The sequence below is a fragment of the Tenrec ecaudatus genome, chromosome 7 (genome assembly GCF_050624435.1).
Source record: "Tenrec ecaudatus isolate mTenEca1 chromosome 7, mTenEca1.hap1, whole genome shotgun sequence".
Taxonomy (NCBI): domain Eukaryota; kingdom Metazoa; phylum Chordata; class Mammalia; order Afrosoricida; family Tenrecidae; genus Tenrec; species Tenrec ecaudatus.
The window spans coordinates 84,992,858-85,006,893 of record NC_134536.1 but is presented as its reverse complement, the minus strand read 5'-3'; the positions used below and the strand labels follow the sequence as shown (position 1 = coordinate 85,006,893).

At 43.2% G+C, this 14,036-nt stretch overlaps 1 protein-coding gene and 1 long non-coding RNA gene across 6 annotated transcripts in view; one reads left to right on the top strand and one right to left on the bottom strand.

Moving 5' to 3' along the window:
• The window catches only part of LOC142453453 (uncharacterized), a 37,260-nt gene that overhangs the window by 6,267 nt on the left and 16,957 nt on the right, over nt 1-14,036 (top strand). The gene's annotated exons all lie outside the window — the stretch shown is intronic.
• Nucleotides 6,521-14,036, bottom strand: part of RRAGD (Ras related GTP binding D) — a 50,730-nt gene continuing 43,214 nt past the window's right edge. Inside the window, exons 6-7 of the mRNA XM_075554776.1 lie at nt 13,015-13,163; nt 6,521-9,197 (exon numbers count right to left, since the gene is read on the bottom strand). Of these exons, the coding sequence (XP_075410891.1) occupies nt 9,046-9,197; nt 13,015-13,163 (301 nt within the window). The 3' untranslated portion in view covers nt 6,521-9,045. The remainder of the gene's footprint in view (nt 9,198-13,014; nt 13,164-14,036) is intronic.

Genomic DNA, 14,036 nt, shown 5'->3' with positions numbered 1-14,036 from the left:
GAGCTGAAATTGCATTTAGGGGCAGAAATTCCTCAAGAAAGCTATCTACTACATTTGTCAGAAAAGAAGATAAAATTCCTCTAAAATATTATTCTTCAGAATAGAGAGCTGCCTTATACTTTTGTTTTCACAAAGTCCTTCTGGAACAAAGTTATCTTCAGGAAAACAGTATAGAATGTCTTTACTCTTGATCTTTGCCAAAGGTAAACAGCAATAAAACAGCATGTCTTTGAAAGGCCTCAAGCAATTGCATTTTTCTAACACTTGCCACCTGACAAAATCGAGGAGAAACAAGAGACGACACACATATTTGTTCATTATTCCTGGGAATATGCTTAAAAACAAACATTGGAGATATTTTAAGATAGCCTTTAAAAGATAAATGCGAGCAGTTATTTATGGAGATAGTAACTATGCAGGGAGAACCCTGTCCTAATGGTGAATGTTTAACAGGTGAAGCACAGAGGTTTGGCAGTAGAAAGCTCCCCTTCCTTGGGATAGACCATGTCATTGCCCCAGCCAGCACACCTCCTGTCAGCGGGGCCTTGCATGCTGCCATGCTGCAGAGCAGATTGTAGCCGAGTTTCCAGACTGAGAGAGACGAGGAAGAAATGCTAAAAAGCCTCCGTTTGCAAAGCAGCCAGTGAAAACTGTATAGAGATCTCAACAGTCCTCTCCACAACCAACTATCGGGAGGTCTGAGCAGCATTTTGTTCCAGGGTGCACGGAGTCCCCATGAGTTGAAGGTCAACAACAAAGTTGAACTAATTGTACTAGAGACTCAGGTCAAAGCTCCACCGACAGCCTCCTGCTGGGTTTAAGTTGCATCAGGTCCCAAGTAACTATGAAGGCTGTTAGATGACTCAAAATGTCCTTCCGGGATGATGAATGCCCTACTATGGTACTGAACTGCTCACCTCAAGGTTCACTGCTCACCTCAAGGTTCCTGACAGCTGCTGCTTGTCAGGAGAAAGATGAGGCTATCTGCCCCCATGAAGATTTACAGCCCTGGGAACCCTAGACACCATGGCTAGGCATCAGAATCCACTCGATGGTGGGGGCTTTTATGTTTATAGTGATGACAGAGCCCTGTATGGGAAGAGTTTGAATCAGAGGAAGAGGAGAAAGCAATTCTATGTCAAATTAATGCCATCTTGTACAATTTGTGATATTACATCTACAATATTTGAAATTGCTTAGATGGTCTAATTTATAATAACTATTTACACCTACATTAGGGGGATCAAATATAGATTTTTAAAAATCTATATCCAAACAGAAAAAAAAAAGTTAAATAAATCTACATCTTCAAGACATTAGAAAAAGAAACAAACATTTGTGGTAGAAGCTCAAACACACTCGCAAATTCATGTGAAGAGTTGGGGGGCGGGTAAATGTTCCCCGGGAAGCCTGACCGTCATCTTCCTTCCCACAGCTCCACCTGCAACCATTCCCAATCAAACTGTGTCTACCAAATTAGAAGAATGTGGTCACTTACTCAGGTTCCCGGCCCTCTCTCCAGATCTTGTGATTCAAAGTGGAGTACCGTGGTCTCGACCATTAACTGAAACAGTGCTGTGTGGATTGGGGCATCATACACCTTAGTTCCTTTCCCACTAGGAAATGGAGAGAGGCGGCTTATCCTTCCCTGCTACCCAGAAAGGGGGTGTGAAAGCCTGAACCACACACACCACCTTTTAAGAGGTCTGGGGAGAGTCTGGATCTAAGGGGGTTAGGGGGCTGGGAGTGGGTAGATTGTGCAGGCTAGGGCGGTAGAGCCCTATAGGAGTTAGCTCTCCCAAGGACCAGATAAGATGAGTGAGACTTATGGACATGTGCAATCAGCGAAGGAGGCAAAGAGAAGCGGCCTATTGAGCTCCACAAAGGTAGGGAAGGCTGGCATCTAAGGGCTGAGGTTTAAATTGCTCCACTGCAGTTGGCCACTTGAGAGAAGGGCCTGAGTTTATGAACTCTTGGCATTGGGGAACTAGAAGGGTCCCCTCTTCCTCCTACTAGTAGTTTATTAGAAAAGATCGAGGGTGCAGGGTGTTCAAAATCCCCTGCAGCTGGACGTTAGGGCCCTGCTCTATACTAAGTGTAGCTACCCTATATAGGGTCTCCAAGGCTGTACATCTTTAAGAAAACAGGTAGCCTCATCTTCACCCATGAAGCAGCTACTGGGTTTGGACTGCTGTCCTTCAGGGTGAAACTGCCCCACAGGCTTTCCAAGTCTGTCATCTTTCCCGAAGCAAATAACCACATCTCTCTCCAGTGGAGCTGCTGGTGGATTCAAATCGCTCCCCTTTCAGTTAGCAGTGAAGCACTCAAGCCCTGTGTCCCCAGGGCTCTTTCATAGCAAAAAGGAGTAAGACACTAGACAGGATGGATGAATACAGGGACTCCAACAACAGGCTCCAACTTAAGAACTACTCGGGGGCTGGTGCAGGATCAGCAGTGTTTGTTCTGCAGAACACAGTGCTGCTAGTCAAAACCAACGAGAAGGCAGCCAACCTCAAGCCTTTATTTACGTTCACTTTACTATGACTGTTACCCAAAACTGTATATTTACTGACAGTACAATTGCAGGAAGACCACTGCCCAAACTGAACTTGAATGGATAAAAGCAGACCTGGAGAGCCCATTAGGCCAAGCTTTGGACACTACAAATATCATGCTTCCTTTCAAAATTCTAAATGATCTAAAAACCTCTTAGCCCTAACTTCTAAATGACGTTATCCTCTCAATTCTAAACGACCTGGCAATCTTAGCTCTGTTCTCCCATGAGAGCAGCCTCCTCACGCCTTCTGTTTCTCTACCCTGGGCAGCCCTTGTTTGCTGGTACAGACAGATGAAAAATGAGGAGAAACAGTAAAACAAACTTTTAAATCAAATCTAAAAATGACAGTAAGTTCATAGATACAGATTATGTCAACTAAATTATGTGATTTTCAGTCTGAAAATTATATTGTTCATATAGTCATTCCTTTAGAAAAGCATGAATATTAAACCAACACTTAAAACTTTGCACTTCTAACTCGTCTCTTCGTCATTATAAGGAAAGGCACTACTACAAGAAACGTTTCCACTTTCAGACTGAGTGTTTGGATACCATTAAAACAGCATGCGATCTGCTACTAGTTGAACACAACTTCTTGGATTGTTATTTCCATCCGTGATCTTTTCAGTTAAAAATTAAAGCAGTCCATTTGCTATTAGTTTTTAGATATTAAAATCTGTCTCCAATATCTGCCCATAGCCATCTTACCAAATGGTGTCTGGCACATGGTAAGTACCCCATAAACATACGTTGATGAAAGAACCCTACCATTTCTCTCAGGAAATGAAGGACAATGGAATGAATCCCACGACATGGTTCCATTCATTATTTCCCATAGGTGTATGAGCATGCTTGTCCAGCTCTGATGAGGGCAGGTAAGGACCAGGAGGCAGGACTGGTAAACTTTCTTAATGAGTGCAAACTGGTACCCAAGAATAATAAACAGCAAGCTTCTGGAGGGTGTAAGGGCATGGCTAAAATTGTGGCAGTTTAGAAAGGACCTCTGGCCTTGTGTGGATGGAAGGCAGGATAGGTGGATGTGGTGGAGAGGCACTGGCTAAGAGGTTATTGTGAGCCAAGTAAGAGAAGGTGGTGGGGACTAACCAAGGAGAGTGCCAGGGAGGATGGAGAGACGTGGACAGATGACGACTAACAACAGCAACAAAAAAGACTGAAGACTAAATAATAACAACAGATGCCTCTAACAACAGCCATACACACATTGCCATCAAATTGATTCCAACACATGATTCTATAGGACGGAGATGAGCTACCCTCAAACTGGAATCTTTAGAGAAGCCAACTGCCACATCTTTTTCTCCCTCCAAGCAGCTGGTGGGTTTCAACCACTAGCTTTTCTGTTCACAGCTGGGTGCTCAACCACTCTGCCATCAGGGCTCTTTCTGCAAGACCCTGCTGCAAGAATGGGTGGTTGCAGGAGGCGATCGGAGGAGTATCCGGCAAATACTAGAAAGGACAGTCAGGCCATCAGAGGAGGGGCAATCTGGCAGGAAGGAAGCCCGATTCAACTCTTAACACCTAAGACAGAGACTCTTCTTGTAAAAGGGTCTAGCAAGAGTATACTGGCGGTCACTTTGAATATAGGTCTGAAGCTCTGGAAAAGATTAGGATTGCAATACTTTTCTGATTCTAATCCAGAGTCACTTTTTGTTTTCATCAATTGTTGCGCATATTAAAAACTCTAGAAAAAAGGAATGCTTTTAGGATGGTTTTCTCAGAGTTGATCTACTCTCACCGCTTATAAAACACCGACTGGCTATAAAAGGTGTTGATGGTATGTTTGGCATTATAACTACTTAGGGGGAAGCATAATCTTTATGAACGTTCTTCTCTGAATTTTCAGAAGACACTTCTTACTGGGGTCACAAATACCGAAGGAACACATGTAAGAGAAGGTATCTGTTTTTAAATACTCAGCAAAGAAGTCTTCCCAAACCCACAGAGCAGCAAGTCCTACGCTTTCAGTCTCCTCACCACACTTGCAAAAGGAGGGCATTCAAGGGGGAGAGATTTGGTGAGGGCTCTTTAACTAACATGGTTGAGACTGAGGACTCTGGAGTCAGCCTGTCAGCTTTGCTGCTTACATGCTGGAAGATTTTGATCAAGGTGATATCTATCACCTTGGCCCCGGTTGTCTCACCTGTAAAAAAAATGTAACAGTCCTTATCTCTTGGGTTATGCAAAAGCACTTAAGAGCAGTACCCAGGTAGCCATCTGAGGAATCAACTAAGCCTACATGGAAGAAGCACATCAACTTGAGTGATCCAAAATGACCAGAAAGAAAAAAAATTCAAATACAACGAAGAGAAAAGTATCAGAGCTTAAATTGCCAACACCCCATTTGTAAAAGGTTCCGGAGGGCAGAGGGAGTCCAGAACCCATCTGCAGCGTATCTAGTCAGATTAAGCGCTTGGTCACAGGCAAGGGTCCCAAACAGGTTTCCTAAGAGATAGAGATCATGGTAATCATGATTATTCTGGATTGAATTTGATACTTGGTCAGTTGACCTCCCTCTTGACCCAACTGGAAATTGCTCTAGGTGCAAGTATTAAGTTCTTCCCTGGCTTTTAAAATACTACTGGTGGTCTTTTCTTTCTTACTCATTATTTGTTTTTTGTTTTTAATCTTTGTGTTATTATGATGTTATCCTTACTACTTTATTTTGTTTTTGTTTCTTACTGTTTCGGTTGGGTTTTCCAGTTGGTGAAGCACCAAAGGAGCAGATGCATAGAGCTAAGAACTAATGCACGGTGACCAGGGATGCATAGAGCTAAGAACTAATGCACGGTGACCAGGGGACTAGGAGAACAAGTAATATATGTGCGGGGAGAGGGGAGCACAACTCATTTTAAAAGTAATTTATAGAAAAGAGAATGTACTAATAAAAAACAGCAGTACCTGGCACATTATATACTCGAAATCAATATTATCAATAATCACCTTAAAACTGTTAAAAACAACATTTGCTTTCTCTGAAGTCAATATGAGTACAGAGTAAACACCTTGAGACAATTACTTCAGATCTGGTTTACCTAGCAGAACCACAATTTGCTATTTAAGCTATAACATGGAATGCTAGCCCTTTCTATGAACTCTTATAAAGCCCAAATCAAACCCATTGCTATAAAGTTCATTCCAACACACAGTGACCCTATAGGACAGAGAACTGCCATGAGTTCTTCCAGTGCTGTAAATCTTTATGGAAGCAGACTGCATATCTGTTTTCTGTAGCGTGCCTGGTGGGTTCAAACAGCCGGCCTTTGGGTGAGGAGTAGAGCTCTGAGCCTGTGCCACCAAGGCTCTCTGGAGAACAATGATGGGCTCTCCATTTAGCTGAAGTCATTGCAGAAGAGAATCTGACTAAGGAATGGGAGGGAGGCTATTAGGAAAAGAATTTTGGGATGGATAGGGAATACAATCAGAGCAGAAAGAATTAACATCCGATGTTTACTGACATGAAATGTTAATTTTTCTACAATCCTATAAAGCATGTCTCCATCAAAAATATGGAGAGAAAAATAAAAAACATGGAGAGATCAAAGGCTTTAAAAATGAAAGTGGGAATTCCTTTTAGCTAGCATGATCTCTCCTCATTCTGATGAAATAAGAACTGGCCAACCTGGACAAGCCCATTTTGCTCCATGGGCCACAAGCCCAATGCAGCAGTGATATGCCTGCCTGCCAAACCACCTCATCTCTCTGAAAGGCCATCCTACCTTGTCACAGATAACATCATTCTGCTCCCAGAAAGCTTAATAGGAATATGTTTGAAATGAAATGGCAACCTTACCAGACCATGAACATGTGACACACTGGCATTCAACATTTTGAAACCAAGTGATTTAAAAAGGGAAAGGTGTCCTGTTAACAGTGAAATAGAAGCCCATCCTTTACCACAAATCATATCCAGTCCATCCAAGTTGAATGCAGACTGCACTTTAATAATCAAGACAATTCAGCTGGGTTTTTTCAGAAGTGTATTTCAAACAATTAGCATATAACCTATATACAACAATATTGCTGTGATTTTAGTCATTTTACATTTAAGGGTTCAAAATATATTAGGTTCACCAAATAGCATCTTCCATGAATGTCAACCAGGGTTTCTTCAGAAACACTCCACCTGGATTGTAAATATGAGTGTTAATCAGTACCATTGATTATCAGTATCCAGATGATAAAGTCACACACAGAATCTCACCTCTACACACAAACAAGGTCCAATTGACTCAAGGGAAAAGACTGAGTTGTGTAGGTCAGGTTCACAACCTTTAAAAATGAGCAAGGGCATCCCAGTAATAGTCACTGTAGCCATGTATTTGAGGTTCAGATTTATAGTATCAGACTGGAGACCTAAATGTGCCCATACCCGCTGCAGCAAGCTAACTCCAATATCAAAAATGAAATGCAAAAGGTCTTGAGAGTTTGTAAACCCCACAGCACAGACTAGAAAAACCAAGTACTTAGATGAAACTCTGACACCCTCCTATAATTAAGAGGTCATGGTCACAATGACAGAGTTGAAGCAGTCATCTCTACTGGTGTGTGATCAATCAACAAGTATACTTACTATCATGAACTTGGGCCCAAAGCCAGAGGTTATTTTTGCCTGCCCCCACCAAGAATCATTTGTTCTTGAAGTGAAAAGCTTGTAAGGCACATTTTAACACAGATCCTTCATATACCAGCTTAAAATGGAAGCTCTACCTGGGAACAACAATATAGACACCCAAGTAACGTGTGGTTGAACAGATAGGCAAGGTATCGATCTCGATTTTAAATTCACATTAAAAAAACAGATTCTTTGCTTGATTTTTTTTATTCAAAGAGAAATAGTCTGTAAAAATAAGACTTCAATTTATAAGACTATTCCATATGTGCCAGGCCTGTTGGCATGGGTCCAACAGGGTATAGCTCTGAAAGTTCAGGCGGACACTTCCCTGGAACGCTGGGCTGCCAGGCACCCAGTTTCTGAGAACGAATTGTGAGGAAGGGAACGAGGGTGCCTTACTGGCTTTTAGAAACTTCCAAGGGCACAAACCCTTGTGAGGCCCAAACCTTAACCCCCCTGCCCTGTAACCATCTTATATTTCTGTTTCCAGCTTCAAGGGTACATGGCTTGAAGGGAGGGAGATGAGGAGCTGGAAGGAAACCACAGATATGAGAGTTTCAGGGCAAATTGCTTAAGGGACTTCAAACGCTGTTGCCAGGATCAGCTATGCTTAAAAACAAAAAACGTTCTAATACTCTGCAAGCATGCCTTAGGGCACTGACCCTTGCGACAGCCATGGAATCATCTATTTGGAATGGTTTGAGGTGGGGGAAGGCAAAGGAGTCACCTTCAATTCTTGTAAGCTGAAAGAAGAATTTCCAGAAACTGACACGGCTAGTGGCAATGCCTCCACTAGCTGTCCTTTTCTCACAGCCTTTTAGAGGTTTTCAGAGGGGCTCTTCAGCCGTACAGAGGGACCTGGTGGCCAGGGACATGCTAGTGCATGTGTAAGGTGGCAGGTGGGCAGAGTCCACAAGAAGTGAAGGAGACCGGGAGGGGACCAAGGTGCCCGGCAGGATTCCACTCCCTAGTGGACAGAGACCAGTGGAGAGCTGAGCCTGGTTAAGCAGTAGGATCAAACTGGCCCTAAACATTCTAAATGTCTAAAAAGCTTCATTTCCCAAGCACCAGAAATACTAAGACACCTTTACAATCTGCAGCTGCCAATCACCTGCACTTGGACAACATTTCTGACCTCTGACATTCCTTAGCTCCCAGTGGCAGTCAGGGAGAGCCGCCTGGAGCCCTGTGTCTCAGTGACACGCTTTCTCCCCAGTGGTTGGCACCACTTTGGAAACCTGGTGCCCAGTGGGGTAGAGAACAGTAGTGCAACGCAGGGGACGCAGCGCTCGGCACCAAGTGACCACAGAAACAGGCGCGTGGTGAGGTAAAGAGCGTCTTAAAAAGTGAGTGGGGCCCCTGCCATGGCCACAGAGGGGTTTCTAGAAGCCCGGTGCTAACAGTCTACAAAGCTCCTTCTGGACTCCCATGAGATGCAGAGGACACGTCTTACTGCGACTGGAGCCGTGTCTTTCCCCGCCGTGTAATATAAAAAGCCACTGCCCTTCAGTCCAGAAAAAAAGATTACAAAAGTCGTTTTTTATCAAAGGTCAATTCAATGAGGAAAAAACATGAAAAAGTTGCAAAATATGTACAGTTCCTGAAAGTTCTTGTGTGGTTTTTCTTACTACAGACCAAAAATGTTAACATTTGTGTAACAAAAATGACAGTGGAGTTCGCATCATGGTTCGTAGACACGTTTTTTGCTGCAAAATGCTTACTCTGTTTGAAAAGAGAGCAGGTCAGGCGGCGGCAGAGACTTTCTAACACGGATCCTCGTCATGTGTCCCCGTGCCGTCCTTGCAGTGCCGCCCGGGCCGGCGGCCTCCCTCCCGAGCAGCTCCTGAGAGCTCACCTACAGCAGCACTCGGGGGGTCCCGTTGGGGGTGGCGCCTTTTTTCTTCTGCAGCCGATTCTGGACCTTTCGAGACTTGACCACTCTCATTCTCACCTCAAAGACTTCATGGATGGCCTTCCGGAAGCAATGGAAGTTGTAGTCAATGAGTCCTGGGGAAGACAGCAAAAATACCATGAATACCCAGGAGAAAGCAGTCCCATTTCTGACCATGTCCATCACCCTTCACAGATGCTCAGGGTCCCCAAGCAATGACACCTCCTTCTCTATCTCCCTGCGGTCCCTGGGAACCACCAAGAAGCCTAAAAGGCCTCTGGATCTTTTCTCATCCTAAACATTTCATCTAAGTGGGAGCAGCCAGCATTTTGGTATTTTACAATGGACAGTGGTGAAGGCTGTACATAATGAATATAATTAACATCGCTGAGTTGTTTAGCTTAGATGTGAAAATGACATGTGTTTAATGTATATAGATAATGCACCCACTGCTGTTGAAGTGTGGGAGATCTGGTGGTGGTGTGGTTACATGTTGGTCTGCTGACCTCAAGGTTCCATGTTTGAAACCACCCACTGCTCCATGGAGAAAGACAGGGCTTTCTACTCCCCTAAAGAGTCACTGTCTGGGAAACTCACAGGGGCACTGTGAGTCAGCCCATCCACTCAACAGCATTGAGTTAACAAAAAACAACCTTTCGCATGTCTGCTCTGACCAGAGCATGCCAGTAGGGGGCAGTAAAGGAGCAACCTTAACAGAAGATCCTTAGAGGCCTAAAAGGTTCTCAGCTGGGTTTCAGGAATTCCAGTTTTTACCTTCCAGAATTAAGAATTGAAAAGTTCAATTCCCTAAAAGATGTTATTAAGTTGGTTTGGAGTAGGGGATAGACCCTGACTTTGACCGCCTGAGATCTCAAGGCCACACTAACAATCACACTGATTTCAAGCCCCGGTCTTAAGCCTGAGGAAAGCAGAGCCAAGTAACGGATATCCTGTACGTAGCTGCGCATTACACTTGGTACAGAATTACCAATAAGGGATATGGGATCAACTTGACAACAGTGACTCAGAGAATCAGACAGGCGCTTCAGAGGGCAGTGAATGTGTTAGGGAGCTGTGGACCACATGTGGAGGGAGGCTGAGAGTACGTGACTACAGCTCAGAGAACATGAGCAATGTCACTAAAAGGCTCACCGTGGATAGTCTGAACATGACAAATCAGACTCAAAGAAGAAAACATTTCTGGTGGACTCTTGGCAAAATGGATCAGGAGTTCCTGTTCTTTGATCTAAGTAATTCCACAAATTGAAATCTTCCCTGAGGAAATAACTAAAGATTCACAGTGCAAATGAGGTCACAAACAGGATTGCTTATCACAGAAATTTAGTAAATATACACATTGGGCTGCTAACTGCAAGGTCAGCAGTTTGAAACCAACAGTGGCTCTGTGGAAGAAAGATGAGGCTTTCCATTCCTAGAGTTACAGTCTCAGAAACTCATAGGAACAGTCCTACTCTGGCCTATAGGGTCCCTATGAGTCGCAACTGACTCGATGGCAGTGTGAGAGTAAGAACATAAATGTTGAATAGAGAAATTTAACACTGTTGAACTAGAAACATGTTTGTAACAATTTCAGTGAAGAGTATGAAGTAGTACTTATATAATTTACTGTGTTTATTGTAATCCCACTTTTTAAAAAAAATACATTATCTTCAGGGAAAATGCCAGAAAGTTATGTAGGAACTGTTTAAGAGTGATTATCTGAATGAGAGATTTATCGATATAATTAGTTTCTTTTTTGCTTATCTGTCATTTCTAAACTTTCTAAGTGTATTTATTACTTTGGTGAGTAAAAATAGTAAAAGTATAAATTTTTATTCCACAGCCAATGAATGAGGAAGATTTTAATGACCAATATTGAGCAAAAACAACAGTAACTGAAACTGTTTCCTCCCTTGAATTGTATCAGCACTACAGTGCCTCATATTGGGTCTATATCCAAGAAAGTTTTGAAGAATTCATAGAAAAATGGAATCAAAACATCATGGCAGGGGATGGAGGGGAAAAAAAAAAGAGGACCTGATGCAAAGGGCTTAAGTGGAGAGCAAATGCTTTGAGAATGATTGGGGCAGGGAATGTATGGATGTGCTTTATACAATTGATGTATGTATATGTATGGATTGTGATAAGAATTGTATGAGCCCCTAATAAAATGTTTTAAAAAATTGCACAAGCCCCCAATAAAATGATTTTAAAAGAAAAACATCATGGCAGATTTCCCATGAGCTTTGAAACTCCCTCCTATAGGTAATAGCCCACTGCCATCGAGTAGATTCGACTCATGGTAAGCCACGAGTTACAGAGACCTGTTCTGTAGGGTTTTCTGGGCTGTAACTGTTAAGGAGTAAATGGCCACATGTTCCTTCCAAGATGCTGCTGAAGAAGTTCTAAGCACCAGTCTTCAGGCTGGTCTATCAATGCAATCCACGCCCATCCAGGGCCCAGACAGACTTTATGGCCCTACCTTTCTTGGAAGGAAAAAAACAGAAGATTTAAACACATTTAATTAACTCTAGATGGTGTAATTAAGAAGTTTGCATTTGTTCTTTATAGTTTTCCCCCAAATATTTTTATAACGAGCATGTATTGTTTATGAGGGAAGAATGCTGCTTCAGAAAAGTTGCTCTTGTTGAGCTGAGTTCCCCTCCCCCCCCCAACAAATATGTAGGTCATACCCTAGTTACTAGCAAAATCCCCCAGCTGTGTCAGTAAGCTAGATTTCCAAACTTTGACACCCAAATCCATAGCCATCAGGTCAAGTTTGACTCACAGTTGTCCTGCAGAAGGAAGCTGACCTGCCCCGGGGCATTTCCAAGACTGAAATCCTTCCAGATGCAGACTGCTACATCTTTCTCAAGGCTTGAGTAGCTGAGTGCTTAGTAGCTGAGTGCTGTAGCTACTGAGCCACCAGTTTCCTCCCTAACGCAGACCTTCACAAAGAGACCCCACTGCTAGCAGATCAATTTCAACTCCTAGGGACCCCACAGGACAGAGCAGAACTGTTCCTTGGGGTTTCCGAGGCTGTAAATATTTTACAAGAGCAGACAACCTCCTCTTTCTCCTGCAGAGCAACTGGTGAATCCGATGTGCTGACTTGTCAATGACTAGTCCAACGCTTAACCTGCTGCACCATCAGGATCCTTCCAGTTTAGACAATAAGGAAACCATAAGGGTATCTTTTTGAGATTAATTGGCTTTGTTTTAAAATTAAACTATCTTTGGCCATAAAGTGACATGAAGTCATTAAATAGACTCATTATTACCTTTTTGGAATCATGTTACTACCCCTATGTTTTGAGGACTTAGGGATGTATGAAACAACATCTTCAGAGACAGTAATGGGGGTAATAATCGCCCAGGGCTGTGACAGGGGAGGTGGTGGGAGAATTGATTGGGGTGATGATGGCCCCACTCTTCTTAACATGATTAAACTATCCATTGGTGTGATAATGTGACTGATCTGCCAATAAACTATTAGAAAAATAGAATACATAAAGATGAAATAGATGTTACTTGCTAATGTCAATGTTGTATGAATCCTGTTGCCTCCTCTTTTAGTGAGAACAAACGGAGCAAGAGGTCAGACAGGCTCAGGAAGTGTGTGTCCTGTCCAGAAACTTTACTGCTCTGGCCGACAGAACAAAACAGTAATACTCACAGACAGGCGGAGGCCCCTGTGGGAGAAACAGCTAGTCCCACTTGTACTACAGGAGTTACACCACTAGAGGGTAGGCTAGTTCCCCTAACCCAGAAACCTGCCGCCCCACCAGGCTGCAGGCCTGCCGAGGAGGGCACCTGTGACCAAGTCTCTAGACACTGTAAGGATGCTGTAGAGCCCATTCCCATCCAACACACGATAAAGATTCTATTATATGAACATGTTTTTGAAAATTCACATGCCAAAAAAAATGTTACCTTTTCTTTCAAAGCTCTCCTCTCTAACAAAGCAAACCAGAGCCAGGAACTTTGTCACTTCTTTTAAATAAAGAACTGTCGTATTGTTCAACTTTATAATGGCTGTTGATTCCTTGTCGTAAGGGGTCCCAGCTCCGTCTTCTTTGAGGCTGAATGGAGAAAGAAGCCAAAATAAGTAAGAAAGAACTATGAATTGTAACTCGGTGACAGAGACCAAGTTTAACACACTGAGCATACTCACAATGATTACTAGTTTACATTCACAGTGCCTCTGGGCAAAAGACCTCAGAAACAATCACAAGAATGCAAATCATGTATAACTGCCGCTTTCCTAAGCGTGTGAGTGGCCGCCTGGCCGGTCTCCAGGCCCCAGAGGACTGGAAGTTACCTCTTCTCCCCCCGTGGCCCACGGACTTGTTTCCTTTATGCCTACACTACCCAGCTGTTTGAAGCGTGGCCTGATGAACGACAAAGAGCTGCTCCAGAATTAAGGGGACCTAAAGAAATCTCATGATCCACCGAGAACAGAGTGAAATTGTCTCGGATTTTGAATCGTTTGGATCCACAATCAGTTCTCACGAAAGCAGCAGGCAAGAAATCAGATGATGCGTTGCACTGGGTAAATCTGCTGCACAAGACCTCTTTTCAAATTTTCAAAAGTAAGAGACTAGGGTGCACCTGCCCCAAGCCAGGGCATTTTAAATACGCATGTGAAGGTTGGACACTGAATAAGGAAGACCAAAGAGAATCAACACAATTGAATTACGGTGCTGGTGAAGAATATTCAAAGTACTGTGGCTGCCAAAAGATCAAACAAAGCTGCAACTTACTCTCATCTGGTTGCACACAAACAACATGTGTTTGGAAAAAAGGCCACAGAATGGCAAGTTGGTAAGAGTGGTGAATACCAGCAAAGGGTAGAGAGGAGTCTATTGTGTTATTCTCGCATACTTTCTGTAGCTTTGATTTTTACCCTTAACAAAAAAGTAAAATAAATGCACTGGTCTATTTTTAAAAGGCGG